This window comes from Chaetodon trifascialis, chromosome 18, assembly GCF_039877785.1.
Source record: "Chaetodon trifascialis isolate fChaTrf1 chromosome 18, fChaTrf1.hap1, whole genome shotgun sequence".
Classification (NCBI taxonomy): domain Eukaryota; kingdom Metazoa; phylum Chordata; class Actinopteri; order Chaetodontiformes; family Chaetodontidae; genus Chaetodon; species Chaetodon trifascialis.
Window position 1 is genome coordinate 21,785,864 of NC_092073.1, and position 20,075 is coordinate 21,805,938.

General features: G+C 49.9%; 1 protein-coding gene across 1 annotated transcript in view; it reads right to left on the reverse strand.

The window, feature by feature from the left end:
* Nucleotides 1-20,075, reverse strand: part of drosha (drosha ribonuclease III) — a 79,202-nt gene that overhangs the window by 52,062 nt on the left and 7,065 nt on the right. The window contains exons 8-17 of the mRNA XM_070986405.1: nucleotides 19,247-19,333; nucleotides 18,983-19,069; nucleotides 17,151-17,222; nucleotides 16,725-16,806; nucleotides 15,810-15,884; nucleotides 14,590-14,759; nucleotides 12,964-13,088; nucleotides 9,579-9,678; nucleotides 5,689-5,796; nucleotides 2,030-2,137 (exon numbers count right to left, since the gene is read on the reverse strand). Of these exons, the coding sequence (XP_070842506.1) occupies nucleotides 2,030-2,137; nucleotides 5,689-5,796; nucleotides 9,579-9,678; nucleotides 12,964-13,088; nucleotides 14,590-14,759; nucleotides 15,810-15,884; nucleotides 16,725-16,806; nucleotides 17,151-17,222; nucleotides 18,983-19,069; nucleotides 19,247-19,333 (1,014 nt within the window). The remainder of the gene's footprint in view (nucleotides 1-2,029; nucleotides 2,138-5,688; nucleotides 5,797-9,578; nucleotides 9,679-12,963; nucleotides 13,089-14,589; nucleotides 14,760-15,809; nucleotides 15,885-16,724; nucleotides 16,807-17,150; nucleotides 17,223-18,982; nucleotides 19,070-19,246; nucleotides 19,334-20,075) is intronic.

Genomic DNA, 20,075 nt, shown 5'->3' on the forward strand with positions numbered 1-20,075 from the left:
TTTTAAATAAGTGCCGTGCGGTGGATCTACTTTATGTGAAGAGTTGTCTAAAGAAAACTACCTGATAAATGTTTGGAGGAGTGATAAATATTTAAGGAAACTTTAAAGTGTTAAATCTGACAATGGAATTTGGTTTAAGTTGGACGGCACCCAGACAGCAGCAGACAGAGTCCTCCTGTCTGCAGCATGCACTTACATTGATGCGATTATCTGACTCTGCAGAGGACAAATTCTGTCCCAGCAGTCCTCAAAAGGAGAGAACCTGGACCCTACCTCCAAAATTAGTCTCTAGAGCAGGTCCTGTGCATAAAGATGAGCCAAGCTGCCGTCACCATCACACCTCCTGCCACACCAATCAGACTGCTTCCCTACCAGAGAGGATTCATGATGGCAGCCCCCATGCTGGGTGCATTTGAGGATTCCAGTTGCAATCAGAGCGTCATGGGAAAAAAAAAAAACATTCGTAGAAACTTCTCAAAAGAAAAAAGCCAAATCACTCACTCAATCATGACTTTTGAGCTGTGCTATCGCCACCTCCACCGCCGATGACATGTTGACACATTTCAAGCCTCAGGATAAACAGTCGAAAGGCGGATGCCTCTGCAGAGCGTTATAACGCCCGTGCCGTGGTCTGAAAACGTCTTAATTCATCCATGCACACCATGCAGCTGCAGATAAATTAATTCCACGCACACAAACCTTGTACCGAAGCACAATTCATTTATAATGCAATCAAAGAGTGTACCACATTCTCTCGTGTCAAAAACGAGCAGACTGCCACTGGAAAACATTCAACTCATTAAATGTGATCATCCCGTCAGAGTTGGAGGCAAACGGCAGCCGGTGCCGGCGGCGGGCCTGACATCAGTTCTGACTCGGATAGGGCTGTTTGAACAGGCACCACTGCGCTCCTGCAGCTGCTCTGTCCAAACCGATCCGGGCAGAGAGTGTGTGTGCTGTGGGACATTAGCCGCTGATGTGTGTGCGTATGCCGTAGATGAGGAAGGTGCTGTAAGCCCGGCGATGATGGCTCCCTGCTTGGCCCATTACAGCCCCAGTAGTGTTGAACTGCTGACAGCTCTGGCTTCGTCCACACACAAACACTGAAGTCATGGCATTAACACCTCAGTGGGCACAACTGCAATGCAGACAGACAGGCAGCACACGCTGCACTGTGATCAAACTGGGTTTCTTCTGTTTGTTTGTCTTTCTGGAAGACGATGGACTTGAATGAGAGGACGGGAGGGACAAAGCCATTAACTTCTCCCCGAGAGGCGGAGACACGGAGCTCAGACGGCCGTCTCCTGGATGAAAGGACAGCGGCTCGCCGGCCGCCGGCCGGCCTCTCTTCAGGTCAGTGTTTCCTTTTCAGGGCTCCTAATGACAGGTCATCATTACGCAAACGACAAAACAGGCCAATCTTTGATCGATATGTGCAAATCCCCACGCGTAAACACACCAGGCGGTCCTGCGCACACGCACACACAGAGCCTTGAGCAAATCTTAATGCGCCCTTTCCCTCTTTAACTATGAATAGGCTACAACACATTGATTTCTAATGTATCAGGTTATGACAGCTCTTCAATATTGCTGGAGGCAGCCGTGGGGCTCAGTCTGAGAGCGCGGCGCTCGAGGCTGCAGACCTGACAGGGGAGAGCTGGCATTACGGAGGAGGCTGCTGTTGTCCTGTCTGCTGTCACTGCAGCTCACAGCAGACCTGGGCTGCTCGCTGCAGAGATATGACTCAGGCCGGTGTGAGGGTTACCTCAGCTGACTCCTCAGCCCGTTGCCACCTGAACTATCCCTGCAGAGGCGGAATGGGCACAATAATGAGGCAAGCGGCGCCTCGCTGGATCTCGCGGCTGCACAAAATGTTTATGTTTTTATCTGGGATGCACCCCACCCGAAAGAGCTGTTCCCTTACCTTCCCCGCTAGTTATCGACTATGCCAGCCTTTAAATAATACAGCATGGGTTGGGGCATGGTCACATCACTTTGTAAGCAAGCAGCTGTCATGACTGTGCCTTACCTGAAGGAGGCAGCGCTCCTTGAAGACGTATCCAATGAGCTTATCCAGGTGCATCAGACACTGGTGGTATCGGATGTGATGCGTGAGAACAGGCAGCATCATGGCGTGCTGTGGAGGACAGAGAGAATTGGCAAAAAGGGCAAGAGAGAAGGCAGCACAGGAGGCAAATATTGGACAGGGGGAGAAAAAGGGAAGAGACGGAGAATAAGGATCATGCCTCGGGTGAACGAGGAGTGAGGGGAGCAGGTTTTGAGAGAAAGTGTGATGAAGAGATTGTGAGAAAGAAAGGCAGAGGGTTGATAGAGGGAGCAGGGAGGGAGAAATCAATCAGCCAGTCATTATTTATTAAGTGGTGCTCTGCAACAGAGAGATGAAATAATCAAAAACCCAATCGCTGCACTGTGAGAGGGAATGACGGAGAGGAGGGAAATTCACATTTGGACAGGACGCTCGAATCGAAGCCCATTTCGACATGCTGACACGCTCGCATTCGGACAAACACTGGCAGCCCCCCTCTGACCCTCATATCATCAAAGAAGAAAGTTCGAGCGCGACAAAGTGAGGGTGAGGGGGACTCGGCGGACGGGCTGCGAGCGATGTGACCGCGCACACCGGCGAGGGAGCCTGACATGGAAAGCCAGAGTGAAGGCAAAAGAGAAAACAGTCGGCGGTCAGCAAATGAGTCTGACAACCAGAGACCCAATCTACACAATCATTAGCCGAGGCTTATCAAGTCGGCCAGTCAGAGCAGCTGAGAAAGCGTAGCCGAGGCTGGTGTACACACATTAACCCCGTGCCACCACATGAGAGAGGAGGGAGCCATGCATGTTTTAATTAGTGCTACTGGGGAGGGTGCGCCTGAGGCCCGGCGGCTACAAGCAGCGCTGCCACGTAGCCCTGGGGCCATCACAGGGGCCGCGGTGACACACTCCCCAGGCCTTGTTAAGCAGCCAATTAACGAAGCCGGGCCCTGGTCGTGTCTACAGCTCCTGACCCGTCCTGATGACTGCTGGAGTGACTGAGTATATGTGTGTGGAGAGAGGCGGGGCTGAGGCTTGTTAGAGTTGATACTCAGGTAATTAAAAGGTGGGGAATTTCTAATTTACTGTCACAGATGACGTTCGGGCAGTTTGGCCAGCGTCCAACTGGACCAGAGGCCTGAATTCTCTCCTCCCCTGGCTGAAATATTACAAGCCTGAATCTTAAATTGCACTTTAACTCGCTGTGTCTTGGTTTTATTAACTGGAATGTCAGGAAAACGGTTGTCCTGGCTTGTTTTCCGTTTAATCGCGTCCATTTGTTTCTTACGGCGTAAATAATAAACTGAGCAGGACATTCATACAGATGTGCGCTGTGATTGTGATAGAGATGTCAACGTGAGGGTAAAGGCTCAGAGTGCCCGACTCCAATTTCAAACCATCATCCACACAAGCTGGGACACTGTTTCAACCTAAACTCAACTGATAACAGTGCAAACACGATATATTTAACATTTGAGCTCATCAGCTTCATGTGATCGTACCATGATTGGGTATGAGAGGGGCATTCGGTGGTTCACGAGCGAGGACGGAGCGAGGTTCACCACTTTGTGAACACAGGACTGCATAAAGGAAGTTACTAAACGCGCTGTGTTCGCAAATGATTGCATTCTGCCTCTATTCATGTTTTCCACGGCGTCCCAACTCTTTAGGAACTGAGGTTGGGTACAGTACCTACGTGACAATGAATACAGGAAACAGAGCGCACTGTTGCCATGAATAAAGACCCACTCACACTTATTTTCTTATCGTTGCAGAGGAGAAAATAAGCCGCCTTTCCCATGAAATGTTCCTGACCAACTCATGGCCTTCGCACGGATGTGATCAGGGACGCGAGAAGGCAGGAGGACAAAGCACGAGCACAAAACATGCAAACACAAAATTAGAAAAAAGCAAACGAGAAAAGACGAATAAATAAATCTCATTCCTGCCTCCGACGTGCAGCCCGGTCCTTGACAGAGCCTTTCAAGTGAAACAACCTTGGTGTAGCCGAGCGATGTCAGTAATGAGGGGGTTGATTTTGCTCTGAACAGAGCGCGTGCTTTTAGAATCAAGAAACTATGGGTCAGTTTAGCCGTTATCTCTCGTCTGTGTCACACGTTGTGCAGAGTGTACCACCGCAGTTCCAACTGAAATTATTCATGAACCAATTAGTCGTAGCAGTACAGCTTGAAGCAAATATAATTGGGCAGCAATTATGGATCGGATCTTTCTTTGCTAGACCTTGCTGTAAGAGAGGTCTGGTTTGCGAGGCTAGAACTTTCTGTCATGCCTCTCCAAACGTGAGCGCGGGTACCGGCTGTAGGCTATCCTCGCTGCATCCAGGGATAGGGGATGTGTTCAGAGGAAAAGACGTGCCACGCTGATAGCAATTATTTTCTGAGTAACAGGCCTAAAATATTGCCATAGACAATAAATAAAAGGACTATAAAATAAAGCAGACTGGTGCATTTCATTACGCTGACAAATCCACGAACAAATGCGGCTCTGTGTGTTTTAGCGGGCGCAGCATGGTGCTAACACACTGAGAGTTATGGTTCAAGTCTCATTAGGGTTTCATATGCTACACTGTGCGCACGCATGCGACTGGGAGCCGCACATTCTGTCCCACTTCGCTGAAATCAAGAGAACATATGGACCATGCGGAGATATAATTCCATCCTGGTTCATTTTCCTGTTAACACGTGCATGAAGGGAGATAACGGTGCGTGTGCTGCAGCCGCGCTGAAGTCGAAATATAAATAAAATGTCAGGTCTGAGGCATTACTTAATGAAGGGTATGGTTGCTGAGGCTCTGTAGGACTCCACTTTCCTTACTCAGATTCTGACACTTGAATGAAGAAGTGACGCAATGGGTGGAAAGATCAGAAGCCAAGTTTCTGGCTGTGGCTGTGCTGTGAGCGCTGGTCTGAGTCACTCTCATTGCGCTGTGTTACAAACTGGGGCTTATTTTTTCATAGTCCAGGCCATCATTCCTATCAGTCACTGGATTCACCCTGTTCATTTAGCAGGATAATCCAAACCTCGTCATAAAACCAAACGTGTCGCACAGGACAACAGTCCAACAGAGGGTTAAAGGTGAAGCAGGAAGTCGGTCTGTAAACTATGATGGATGATCACAACAGACACCATCATCACAGGCAGGAGAACAATGACAGAAAGTTCTAAATGTCCATTGAACACAATCATCAGTTAGCATTTAGCTGGCTTTCAGTCAGTTTTACACTTTAATGTCATATTGATAAGTTTCAGGGCTGCTCATGGTCTCCCTGCTGTTCACACTGCGGAGGCTTTGATTCACATTCAGTATCGACAGTTTGGTTCCAGCAGGTGAGCCGAACCTCTGAGCTTTCCTGATCATTTATGATGTTATGTTGGGTTGTGGGAACGACTTTCTGACTTAACAATCAATTCAAAGACGAACTGATGATGAAACAAATCCTGATTCGCTGTGAAAAAGCAGAAACCGTTAGACAAATGTTAAGTGTCATCGTTATGTAAAGCAGCGTATGCGTGAGCACGTGAATGTGTTGCCTGCATGCACATGTTAGATCCATGCGTACGTGTTGCGGCATGAACGCACGTGTCAGCGCTCGCATGCACGCGGTTGACGGGTGTTACCTGACAGACGTCGGAGCGGATGCCAGTCTTCCAGAAGCCCTGGCTGCTGAGCTCCACTGTCACCTCACGGCGCATAGTGTTCTTCTGACGGATCTTCTGAAGAGCTTCCTGCCAAACAACCAGTCAGTCAATTATTGATCCGCTGGAGCGCAGCCTTCAGGGACAGCTCCCATCCTCAAACCCCCACCCCGCCCTCACCCGCTCCCCCTGCTTTCGCTCCTGCTCCTCCGACAGATAGGCTGGCACATGCAATAAACTGAAACCTCCGTGGCGTGACACACATACAGTACAGCAGCGGACAGGAGCAACGGGGGAAGTGACAGCTCTGCTGGTCCTGGCTAATTGAGGCGCTGCAAAGGGTCAGCACGGCTGTGGGCTGTGGGCTGTGGTGGTGGTGGTAATACTGGGCGCAGGAAGGCTGATTCTGAGGCTTCAGGCCCAGCCACCAAGAGCCGAGGCACCTGCCTGCCCATTAGGACCACCACACGAGAGCCTGGAGGTACCTCCATCAGCAGCAGGAGGAATCATTACAGACACACACACACAGCATCATGTCAGCCCTGCAGCCAATAACTGGAAACTCAGAGGGGGGAGGGGTGGGGGGAGAGTCTGACACAAGTGGGTCCTACACATAACAACCAAGATGGAAGATGTATTGACAGACTGCACCTCCCAAATGTGAGCGCGCACAAATGTGTTTCATTCAACTGAGACGCTATCGACTCCGTCTGAGTTCGCCGTGATCTGCCTAAAATGGAACGCCAGGAATTTCTGACTCGCAGAGGAAATAAGAACAACAAAGGCATGAATAAATAATGCCATCCTACTTTGAACTGTGCATCAAAGTGAACACGCTCGCCCACGCGCGCGCTCAACCACACACACACACACACACACACACACACACACACACACACACACACACACACACACACACACACACACACACACACACACACACACACACACACACACACACACACACACACACACACACACACACACACACACACACACACACACACACACACACACACGGCAGATCCTCCCGCGGACGGCCAGTCGCTGTATATGGAAAGCAGCAATCACAGCGAAGTGCCAATGATATGTAAACACTTCATTATGCAGGGATTTCTACAGGGTCAGGGAGTGGACAAAAGTACAAAAAGTAAACAATTAGGGCGGGGAGGTGGAGAGAAACCAACTTTGTGCTGGTCAAACACACAAGTCACAGCACGTTTGACTTTTATCATCGCATCCGTCTGCTGAGAGGAGTGTTTGTGTTTTGGATCGGGCTGAGGTCGAACGCCAAAGACGCTCTCTGAACTCGCTGCCTGAGGAAGACAGGCGCACATCTGCTGCACGCCTGCTCCCTGGCTTTCTTTTAGGGGACTTCAGCTCGGCCTCGTCGCTTTATTCACGTCGTCTGAACAACGTAAAGCTGCAGGTTCCTCAGATTCCCATAAAATCTGCACATGATGTTTCCACAAGATCAAATCTTAACGTTTCTGGCAACCTGCCTGATTTTTCCTCTCGGACCACACTGATGCCAAAATGCAGCTTGTTTGGGAAAGACGCGCTTATTCCAACGGAGGCTGAATGTGCTTATGGAAAGTTGCTTTGGAGGAAAAGCATCTGCCAAATGCATTTAATGTAAAAAACGAAGCCGTGCCAACAAGATATATCAGAAACTAACAGGAATGTGCCACAGTGGAAATTTCTCAGTGGGATAAAACCTCATCTTTCCTTAAGGATGAGGTGATGATGAGGCTCTACAAATAGCAAAATACCTGACATGCTGCTCATTCAATGATAAAAACACAGCATTTTACAGTTTATTATCTCTACCGTTCTGACCTTTAAGGACATTTTTCAGCGCTGTCACCTTCATTTTACTCTCTGTGTCTTTTCCTGTTGGATCTTTTTGTTGATTTTTTGCTAAAACTGACCAAATAAATCAATAATTCTGCTCAAGAACAGGGTTTAAGTGCCAACATCTTGAGACTGGGCCAGTTTAAGATGCAGCGGGACAGTGATCCTCGTGCAGAAATCCCAGGGCACTGGAACAGACTGAGGGAAACAGTGTTAAGTTCTTGTGTGGCCCAGCTGAAGCCCAGACTCCAGACCAATGGAAAATCTGTGGAATGAGTATAAGATAGCTTTTCAAAGATGCTCCTCATGCAGCTCTACTGAGCTTGGCCAAATCTGCGAGGGAGAATCAGAGCAAATCCTCAAATCCACATATGCCGAGCCGATAGAGAAGACTGGAAGCTGAGTTCACTGCCAGAGTACCGACTCGGGGCTGCGTACTTATTCAAATTAGAGATATGAGATAACAAAGCAACATCCTTCTGTATTTTTTCAATACAGAGGGATGAAGAAGACTGATAACATCAGTCTGTCAAGTCAAGTGTTCGGCGCACTAAATCCGTCCGGGCGGCACACACTGACAGTCCCCTGAACGCCACACCATCTCCGCCCACACGCAGCCCTCCACGCTCTCAGCGTGAGATCTGGAAGCAGGCGAGGAGGCGTGCAGCCTGGTGTGAAGGCCAGTTCTACCCGAGGAGCACACCTTTGGTCTCCCCGGAGCTCCGCGGAGGGAGCGCAGAGGAATCAAAAGAGCCACAGCATTGCTGTGAACACCTGACAGGGCGACTCTTAATGGCAGAAAATGGCTGAGAGAGGAGCAGACGTTTAGTCTCTCGCTGAAAGACCATTCGCACAGGAAGCTTGAGTGCTCCCTCGGGCATTAAATAAGCAGCGTTGCCACACTGCCACTGCAGTGAAGAGACACTGACGTGGCTAATGCTTGTGGTGGAGACTGATGGAGCCAGTGTGTGAGCGTGCATGTGTTTGGGTTCACTAATTGCTCCGGCGCAGGCTGACAGTAGGACTGTCAGGGCCTGTTAGCCGGAGAGCTTTGCCGAGCTACCTGGGAAACAAGTTAATTGAGCTCAGGGTTCTTGCTCATTATTGGTTCAGAGTGCATCAAACAGACCGAAGGAAGAGACTGGATCTGCAGCACACTCCAAGCCTAAGAGAGAGGAAAGCTGCATTTACTGTGGAGAAGTTTCAAACTGGTGCTCGGCTACCTGCTCGCCGTGATTCCCTGCGGCGCCGCGGCCGTTACTTCACCAAACCTTCTCCGTTCTCCGTCCCGAGCGGCGGTTTGACCTTCACATGCGGTTTTGTTCTGAGCTGTAAATTCATCTAAATTATGCATTATCAAGTTGAATAAAAGACAAAGCAAAGTAATTATACCCGGAGTCCAGACGAAAGGAGAGAAAGCTAACATCGGTGATATTTCTGAGCTAAATGAGAACCAGAAGTGAAGAAACATGCTGGGCGAAAAGGTCTCGAGTTGTGGTGGTTCAATCTGTGTGAAGCAGCGCTGCATTCATACAAACTGCAAAATGAAGCTTTTTTGATTTCTCCAGGCTGTTCAGTGAAGGTACAATGATGAGGCGACGGTCGCTTGTGGAGGCTGGACAATCTGACTGTTTGGTCAAGGTGAGGTGACAGTTAAGTACAAGCAGCAACTGTGTGTGAATTTTCTGAATCAAATAACGTGCATCTAGGCTGAGCTATGTGCCGCTAATGTGCTGGTGAATACGTTTCTGAGATAAAGCCCCGCATTCAAACATTTCTCTGCTGTGGCAAAACACTGAATGTGTGAAAGTGAGGCTGCGCTTTCGGACAAAAATCAACAAAACCGAGAAATAATGCCGCCTTTGTCATATTCATATCAGTCATATCTGCAGGAAATGAGCTTCCAGAATATTTAAATTGAAGCAGCGGGGCAGCACATCCACATAATGAACGTTAAAATCTGAGTGTGAGAGCGGAGGTGAAACGTATCAAAGCGTGGTCGTTCCCCTTCAGCCCACCTCTCTCTGCGTCAGCTTCTGCTTGTCGATCTGCTTGACCTTGGGGCTGTTGGCCAGCAGGTGGCGTAGTTTGACGTAGCTCTTCCACAGCTTCTGGTACCTGCCGACAGTAAATAAAGAGGTGTCAGGCTGACAGGAGTCCGTCCACGCCCCCCACCACCACCACCACCACCACCACCACCAGCACCTCGCTCTCCCACTTTGCAACAACACATCAATATTTCATCTGCGGCTCGCCTGATATTAAACATAATTTAACAGTTGCCTGCGGCCGTTATTGCATTAGCTGCTGGCGTGTGAGGGCAGTGGACACAGAAGATTCTCTGTCTTTCAGATGTCCACTGTTTGAACTGAGAGCAGCGCTTCTCTCACACACACTCACACACACACAGACTGACGGTTTGCACTTCACCTTATTTTCCTTTCAGTCATGAAACATTTGAGCAGCCCTGACACACGACTCTCACAACCTCCTTATTCTCATTTTCTATAAAACCCCATTGTCTTTCATCTCATTTGCATGTGAAAGGAGGCGGGGTGTTATCGGCAAGGTGACATGTAGCCACCATACTAACCACCTACCCTTTCTCCCCCCTCCCTCCCTCTCTCCCTCCCTTTTCAATCAGACCTCTTGATTGATGCACTGAGGGCCGAGTGTGACCGTTCTGCTCCCATTCAGGAGACTTTCTCCTCATTTACCCAGAGTTATTCAATTATGATTGGTGGGACGGAGGGGTAAGGTGGTGGGGGCTTGGGGGGGATGGTGCATTGACAGAGAGAAAGGCAGAGAGGCATAAAGAAAGAAGGACAGAGAGAGAGAGAGAGCAAGGAAGGAAGGGAGGAAGGAAGGAGGGAGGGAGGAGGGGCTGCGCTGTGGAATAGAAGAATTATAGAGCTTTAATAGTGGGGACTTCATTAGAGACTGAGACGAGGGAATGAGACGGCTTTACCGCCTCGATTATCAGCTCACCACCACCTCCGCACTGAAGCAGGCCGGGCGGATGAGAGAGAGCGAGAGAGGGAAGAAGAGAGGACAGAGAGAGAGAGTCTATCCACCCTGGGAGGCCCCTTCGTCCCCAATCCGCTCCGATGACCTTTCCACAGATCCGCTGTGCGCTCTCGGGGAAGCGCTGCCGCGGCCCTCGCCACTCCCTGCTCAGGCTTTCATTAGCATATGCCGCCTCTCTCTGCCTCTCTTCTATCTCCAGCCCTTTCCAGGCATCTGCAGCACCGCCGGCCTCATCTGTCGGCTGAAGTAACGGCATTTCTTTGGCGTGCGCGTCTGTTACATAAACGCTCCACTACGGCTCTGAGAGGACGTTACAGACAGAGCTACAATACAGACAGATTATATGTGGAAGCTGGCAGGTGAGCTAAAGAGAGTGGTGGAGTAGAAAACACCGGCTACAAGCAGTGGGTGATTTGATTGATCCTGTATCGTACTGAATCTGCGGCTCTGAGGCATCAGCAGTCTAACGGTGCTGTCCGTGGTGCTGAAGGAGCAGACAGATTTGTAATTATTTTTCCCTCACTCTTGAACTTCTGTCAGTTTTGTCTTTGATCTATAATATTCTCCAAACTGTACCCTGTAAATCCTCAGCTCGCCCCATCATGAAACCATGAGACATTTGATTGAGAGGCTGTTCAATACGGGGTTTGGCAATGAGATACTGGACACACAGACTGATTTCACGACTGTGAACACGTGTGTTCAACGTGTAAAGAGACAGAGCAGAGACAGATGAAATCAGAAGCAGCTCCTCTACAACTTAAATTCTGCTCACTCGCAGTATTTTATTGCGCTTGAAATGATAATTATAATCACTGCAGCGCGCTTAAGAGAGCACAGGGTGAGCTTTAAAAATCTCTGGTTATTTTCCCTTCGTGCTAATCTTACCACTCATTCACACACACTCTGCAAACAGCAGCATGAAGACAGGCTCAAATGTCCTCTGACGCTCGAGAGAGACGACCTGCCGACACCTTAATTTTGAGGTTCTGAAATACAACTTCAACAAGCCAACAGGGTTTCATTCATGGAACACAGCGCTCAGCAAATACTTCACTGTGCACCAACACAGAGGGAAAAAATGAGCCAATCAGAGCTCAGTATGTAAAGCAGTCACATGACAGAGAGCCTGCAGAGATGTGACAGCGTCAGTTCAAACCTGAGCCACTGTGGGTGCTTCTGCACGTCTTTCACAGAAAAGACGTATTCAATGAGACGTTAAACGCATTTTTGATTCTGCACGCGGTTCATATCCTCGCTCAGCCACTCCGCCGCCGCCCTCCTCCTGCTTTCCTTTCTTTACATTGGCTGACCTCTGGCATGCCATCATTCTCGCCTCAGTGGCCCTGAAGGAGCTGGAGAAGCCGGAGTGACGGCCCAGAGCACAGACGCATCCAGTGGGCAGCGTGAGAGGAAGAAGACACACAGCTTCTTCCGTCTCCTGAGTTAATGTATGCCGCCGCTGTGTCCACCGCTCCCTCTCTGTGCCACTGCCGCAATCAACGCCGACTCCTGCCCTCGCTACACGCATCATTAGCGGCGGCAGGAAATCCTTTCCGCTGGTCTCTTACTACTCGTTTCTGCATCAGCTAATGATGTCCCAGTTCATCCATAAATTTGTCGTTGTCTGTTGCTTTGAGAAGTTTGACATGGCAGCAGGGTGCGAGGGGATGAAAGAGCTCAGCGGACAGGCGGCTAAAACGCGGCGGCGGGGGAGAGGGGACATTAGTCGGAGGGAAGAAGCAAACTAGTTCTGCCTAAATGGATTTTCTAATGATCATCCTCTTGTTTGCGTCTTCATCGCCGCCACTTTCCTCCTCCTGACTGTTGCGAGGGAGGCCACATATTTGATTTGAAGAAGAAATCCACAGGTTTAAATTTAGAACAGAAAGCGAGCCGGGCGCCCACTTTTGATTGGTGCTTGGCGCGGCGTCGACGCATCCCTCCGAACGCGGCTCGCGATCTGATACGCCGCTCCGGTTAATTATGCAGCAGCACAGTACAGTATTCCCCGCTGCAGCCCCGTGGCGTCTGTGTGTGGCATTACTATTCACGAGACGCAAACCCGCGGCGGCCCCCACGGCGGAGGCACCCGGCGGAAACCTGGGACCCGTGACGACGCATGTGAAAATGTCACGCCACTCGCTTTCTCACCCCCCCCCCACATCTCCCCTCCTCCTTGACACATGCTGCTCTCGTCCTCCTCGACATGCGACACGAAACGTTCTAGAGTCCTGGGAGAGCGCCGGTGAATGAGGATCGAGGGAGATGGTACGCAGCCGGGGGGGGGTTGGGGTCTGTGCTCGGATGGGTAGTCGACATTTTTGTGTGTGTGTGTGTGTGTGTGTGTGTGTGTGTGTGTGTGTGTGATCTTACTGAGGGTCTCCAGCATAGCTGAGCTGAGCAGGCCGGATCCCAAAATGGACGATGATGGGGAAGGTGATGACGTCCGGGTTGAACTGCTCCCTGTCCAGTTGGTCGATGCGCACCGAGCTCGGCTTCTGGGGGGGAGAAGAGCCAACGCACTGAGTCATGGTACAGCATAAACACACTCACACAGCTACAAGGCAGCCCTCATTCAATCATCTGCTACCAACATGTGAAATAACAAATAATCCACGCCATCAGGGCCGTCTGTCACAGAAACACAACGACAAACTGGGCTCGTGGCGAGCGCGCGATGATGATAAAGCGATGTCAGGGATGGCGAGCTAACTTCTGACACTCTTATCGGGGTGGAGATTGACAAGCAACACGTCCTCCGCTGACTCCCAAATCACAGTTAGCCTGTCAGGCATTTTGCGAGATCAGAGGAAGGAGCTGTAGCATAAGGCGCGATGAGCTGCGTGGCAGATGGCTCGAGGCTCGGGCTCACCTTGACATTAGCCGCGCTCGCTCGCCGCGGCCTGCATACAAACTTTGAGCGGGGAGCGAGAGGTCGCCACACAACTTTGATTCCGCCTCTAAAGCCACATAATCAGGTCCGATTGGCCTGACGGAAGCTTTGATGATCGCCCTGTTTACAGTCTCCACACAATCACAGCGTAAATGCTGGCGTATACATTCGTTACCTACACGTTAATGCGCCATAGCTGTTCGAAGCTTGATGACATCTGTGCCCTCATTTGTCGACCGCGCCGCCGTGGGACACAATCACCCGAGCGTGGCGGGTTTGATTGGCACTGGACGCCTTCGTGTGGAGGAGCACGTGTGACCTTGACATATCACCTTAGGTATGATTTCCTCAGAATGAGAGCATGTGTGGGCTGCCCAGCTCTGAAAGGACATTTTATTGATTATAAACTATTGCATGTTAGCTCTGAGAGCACACTAAAGACTGGCTGCAGCTTTTCAAAAGCAACGCTTTGATGAGTAATAAAGAGCTGGGGAGGAAAACATTAACGGCTGCTTTGAGGACAGGGACTTGGGACCACTTAAACCACCTAAACAACCCTGAGAGTGACGGCGAAGATAACCACTGTTGACCATTGCGCTAGATCGTCCTATATGTGACCTTTTCAATAGACTCTGTTTGACTGGCAGACCAATGTTCAACTTGAGCGCAGCAATGGAAGACTATTAAACACCCACCTATGTGGAAATCCTGACAGCAACAATTCAGTCCCGCCAGCGAGCGCAGTTGACTCAATAACTCACCCACGCCAAAGGTTACACAATCACATTCACCGTTCATATGCAACCTTTTAGCTAGCAAAGACATCTTCACCTTTACCCAGACACAATTACCGTACATCCTTTAAAATACGGGCCAGACAAGAAGGTTAACCAACTTCATCGTGACATAAAAGCTCCGGCCCGGATAGTGTTGATGACAGCAAACGCCCTTGGGGATAATAGGTGAGGCTGCTCGAGTCACAGGCTAACAGGGACAGCCTCATTCCTGCGGTGTCGGGGTTGGGGGGGGGGGGGGGGGGGGGACGGCCGCCCTTGAGACGGCAGACAAGGCCACCCCCTGTCGTAACAGAGACGCTGAGGTCTCACCATGCCCGGGTTGGTGACGATCATGCCCTTGCACTCCTCCGCATATTTCTGCCACTCCAGCTCCTCCCACTGCAGCATGTCTGCGATCTCCTCCTCAGGGACCAGCGGCTTGCTGCTGCGGAGCAGGTAGAGCAGCACCTGATGCATGGACAGCACCTCCTTCCCGCCATCTGATGGACGGAAACACACGGCAGAAGTGAACGCATGTGCGGACAGAAGCATAGAAACACCAACCGCTCACCAGGGATTCATTAAGGAAATGCAAAAATCTGTTTTATTGTAGGTTAAATCAAACAAGTGGTGACATTTTCCACGAGGGAAAACGTTTCACCGGGCCTCCACGCTACCTATTCTTTCACTGCTCAAAACCCTTGGCCCAAAATCAAGGCTGGCGCTGGGAGAGAGTCGCTGTTTTCATCCCGGCGTCTCACCCCGCCTCACCTGTGCCAACTCAGAGTTTTAGCAGCAATATTACATATTGTGAAAACGTCCCGATGCATCACGCTCTCATTGTTCGGGAGAACAGAGGCACTGATGCAAGGTTGGATGCCTTACAATACATGAAGGCACATAATGGCACGTTGGTGGAATAACATTCAAAGATGAGGAAGGAGCAGGCGCTCACGTGCGATCCGTCGGGTCAAACTGAGCCGGTTTAATAGACGCTCATTCAAAATTTATCAACCTCCATTTATAAGCGTTCGCATGGACAGACGCAAAAATCTACTGCCCTCTCCGTCCTGCAAACGCATTAAGACAACAGCCTCAGTGTGACTGTCTGCTCTCACTCCTCACATCACAAACATCACACTGGCCGGTTTTTTCCTCTGTGATTTGGTAAAAGAGGCACATAAGTGTTTGTAGTGGACTAAATTGGGAGAGCTAGGAGAAAAAATTGTTTTTTGATGGCAAGAAGGTAGGTGGCACAGCTGTCATAACAAAACTCTGCAGCGGTATCGCAGTGCAGCAGCACCATCATGTGCACCAGAGGTGAACACCACGCAGCCGCACAGCAGCTGAGGAGCCGTGAGTCACCGTGCACAGAACATACCAGAAGCATGAACTCCAGCGTGTGCAGAAATATGCGGAGCAGACATTAGTGAACACACGCAGCTCCGTTTCTTTTCTGTGCGTTTTAGCTGGCGTCACCGCCGACCAGCAGAGGGAGACAAACGGCAGAGGAAAGCAGTGCAGGATCTCTGCAGTCTGCTCGGGCTTACCGGGCAGGAACCGCACAAACCGGGGCATGAAGTGGAACTGCTGGCACCCAGAGGCCTCCAGGTCGAACTCAGGGCCTGGAGGGGAGAGCAAAGAGGCTTTTAGCTGTTTGTTCAGGCAGAGGACGACCGTGCGTGACTTCAAACTTCATCTGTTGGACACACGATGTCTCCAACTTCCCTGAAAGGTCTCAGTGTTTGTGCAGTGGCGGCTTCAAGTTTCCATATCACACTTGTCTGACTTGAATATTGGCTTGCAAACTAGTTCTGATGTCACAAAAGACGCTCGTAGGCGTCTGGTGTTAATGTGCACAAACATCATTCTGCACAGTCAGCTCTGCGAGATGCTTTTTTATTTTCATTTTTGGCTGTGTGTCACATGTCCTTGCTAGTATTTCTCATATTTTCAGTCGAGAAAAAGCCATTTTATTCTTATCTTATTCAAAGAAAGCCATGAGTATTTTAGTCGAGTTGTATTCAATGAAAACTGTTGACATTTTGGTCTTTTCTCGTCATCAGATCGTGTTGAACAGCACAGCGTCGCAGGTTGGCTTAGTGCAGCTTTAAACAGCAGCTCAGCATTTCGTTCATCGTCCTCAGTGTCTAACGTGTCTCTTCAGGTTTGTGGTTTTGTCAGCTGTTAATTTACGGCCGCGTCGCTTCCCTTCAGAAAAACGAAACCTTCACATTAAAATAATGCATTTTCAACTGGTTCAGTTCCCACAATGAGAGTAGTTTTACCACTTTATCTGCATGTAACGAACCATTATAGCAATTTAGAAAATACAGTACAGTACAGTGCATACAAGCTGCGATTTGACATCATTTCCTCTTAATTTCAACACACAGGCCGGACAAGTTTATCTGCAGTTTGCACTCGTGTGAGTGTGCGTCGGGCCCCCGGTTTGGGAGTTGTACCTCTCAGGTTCCAGTCATACAGCTCCAGAATGTCCTGGAACAAGTAGGCGGCGAACAGCTCCAGGCCTCGCACACAGTAGTTCTGAAGAGGAGAGAGAGGCGGTGATGACAGCGGCGTGATGCGAGCGCGCGGCAGACTCAAAAAGAGGCCGTAACGCTGCCATAAAGAGCACCTTAATGTAGATATGACTGATACGTAAATCCACTCCTCTAACTTTTATCTCGTAAGCCGCCTTATCGGCGTAATCAACCTGCGCAGGTTACAAAGAGTCTCTTTTCCCTCTCCTGCCAGGATTAGCACCTTGGCTCGCCCAGGCACTGAGGTGTGAGGGTTACATGTGGCTCAGCTGTGCTCAGCCTCAGCCGTTTGAGATAAAAACAAAAAGGGGTGAGAAAGAGCTGGGAGATAAAGCGGGTTTTACCGACCTCCGGTGTCATCTCCTCTATGAAGTGAATGGTGTAATCTATGTTGAAGCGGATCACACGGCACAATGGAATCTGTGATGATGAAAGGGACAGAGGACGAGAAGAAGAAAGGACGGGCCGGCTCATTACCATGGCGTTAGGCAGAGGTTACAGCTTTTCAAGGAAACTCATTAAAACCTCATCTCGGCGGCGGAGCTCGCCCAAGATGGCGGACGCAGCCGCACGTCAACAAAAAGTGTGCACGCTGGAGGAGTCAGCCTGTGAGCGGCTGCTTGGACATGCAAACCTTTGGTCAATTAAAAAGCCCTGACATGTGTGAGCGCAGATCACATGCCTGCGCACGCACGCACGCACGCACGCACGCACGCACGCACGCACGCACGCACGCACGCACGCACGCACACTTGAAAATGAAGTAACTCAAATCTCGCTAAATAGATAAGCCTGCTCTTCTGTGTTTAATCTCCCTAGTTACACGGTCTTTGTTGTCAGAGCGCAGGGGGCCATTTTAAGAGATTAACCTGGGAGCCGCATTCATTCTTGCCCATCCCGGCGGCTAACTAGCAGGGGGCTAATATCGCCACGCTCCGAGGTTCCTAATCCTCACGCCGCCGCGAAGCGTTTACCCCAGCTTTTAACAAGGGCTGCTTAAATTATCCAGTTCAAATCACGCCTTAATCCTCGAGGCTCTTTTCAAGCCGGATGGATATTGACCAAGTAGTTTATTATTCAAACATGCAGGAAAAACACACGTGGATCTAGACAGGCATATTCAGGCTTTGAACGCTCGAGAAGCGGGGTTTGGCGGTCTCCTGTCGACGGCTCGCCGCCTTTAAAGCTCGAAAAAGCGTCACGCACGCGGCTCAAATGGCCGCAGAGAGAGAGGGCCCTTTAAAGGCGCGACCTCTCTAATGTTTGACGGGCCTTCAAAAGCGAAGGTGAGGACTCGGCGACAAGGTCGGCGCTGCGAGAGGAGCAGGCAACAAAGACGCCGGGCCCGAGCCAAAAGCCGATTTGAAGTCATTTTTGAGACGAGCGGAGTTGAAGGAGGAGGGGATTTTTCACTCAAACGCTGGCCTTAATTATACGTGTTGCCTGAACGGACGTGTAGGAGGAGGACGGGGACGGTACGAGGCCGGCGCACAGCTGAACGAGCAGCGGTCAAACAGTGTGAGGAGAGAGGTTATTAAAGCGTCTTCACACAGCAGAGGTTCACGCAGGCAGGCCCACACATCACACAGCACACGTGGGAGGAAAAGCAGGACTGAGCTGAGGCGCCGATATTAACCAGAGTATTTTTATATGGTATCAAATCTGTACGCGAGCAAAAGCTGCATTTAAGTGACTTCTTTTGTTTTGAATTACTGAACTTCAGAGAGACGTGTTTTAAACTACACGTGATCGTATCCTTTCAGTGTGATTTCCCTCGAAATATCAAAGCAAAGCGGACGAATCAGTGGACGTGCATCCATCCTTCGCCTCGTTTTCTGTATAACACGCACCAGTATTTGAGTATGAAGCATGCGAGTTCAACGAGCTTCGAGCTGGAAGTCGTAAACAACCCTGCAAACTTTTCCGCTTCACCTTCGTGAGGTTTGAATTGACTCTGGAACAAAAAGGTCAAGAAAGTCAGCCTGACACGGCCTGCCCCCAAACGCACCGCACAAAAGGAAGTGCAAGGAAATCGATAACTAAGACGACACAGGATGTAAAAAAACAGACATAGCGGGGAGGAAAAAATGGCTGCGCTCTGACAACACGCCGCCAAACATCCTGTGTGGGGAATGAATGCATGAATCACCTTTGAGGTTAACAATTCAAAGCAGGCTTACGTTGGTGAGAGGCGTGTGGGAGAAAAGAGAGAAGCCTTCGAACAGGTACTCATGGTCGTCGTACTCGATCACCGTCGGCCTGTCGGTCTGAAACAGGAAGCAGCGAGACCACTCAGCGACAGCGGCGGCGATTGCAGCCGTGACATTGAACACAACACGTCATTACACTGTTCCTAACACGAGCTCAGAACACAAAGCTCGGGAGGAGTCGGGAACAGCGAACATCCGGCTGCAGAGCGACATCCAGTCTGACAAAAGACGCACCAGGAAGTTGGTGGGAGGGGACACGGTGATCCTGTAGTGGAACAGCTTTCCCGCGTTGTTGTTCATCATGCGGCAGCGTTTGACGGGCTGAAAGAGACGAACTCAGGTCACGTGTGGACACTCACTGTTTGTCCACAAGCAAATTCTCATTTTTAGGACAATAAAATGGACGGACAGAACCTTTAAACAGAAACTATGAATGTCACATAATGAAATGAAGGCGGTGTGAAAGACTTCCGCCGTCCTTTAAATGAATACAGTCAGGCGTCCTGCGTGCCGCACGAGGCCGCAAAAAAACAACTAATTGAGTAACAATTTCCAGGTCGACCGAGACCGTAACAAGCAATTAGTCAACTAAGCGACGAACAAGGGGGCGAGCCCCGTTCATTTATAGCCAAATAGACTTTGTGAGACATGAAATGACCTTCAGGTGATGCTTTAATGCCTGCAAACACAAAGAATTCTTCTGCAGGCTGATGTTAAGAAACAAGCTCGTTAAGTAATCCATGACCTTCATTGATCTCCACTGGCAAAGGAAAAGCAACGCCTCCTAAAAAGCCTCCTTGCCGCTGAGACGTAAACAGTTTAACTCTAAGGAGAAGCCTCTGATAGTGAAGCGTCTCGCTGCTCTTTGTGAAGACTCATGAAAACCTAAAATCTCATAACACGATCGAGAGGTTTGGATCAACCCTGCTGTCTAAACCTTACAGATGTGATGCCATCGTTTGCTTCTCTGGGATGATAAAATCGGATTGTCCCTTATTTAATACAATGGAAAAGGGCCGCTGTGCAGAGAATACATTTAGGCTGAGCAGAATAATGTCCTTGC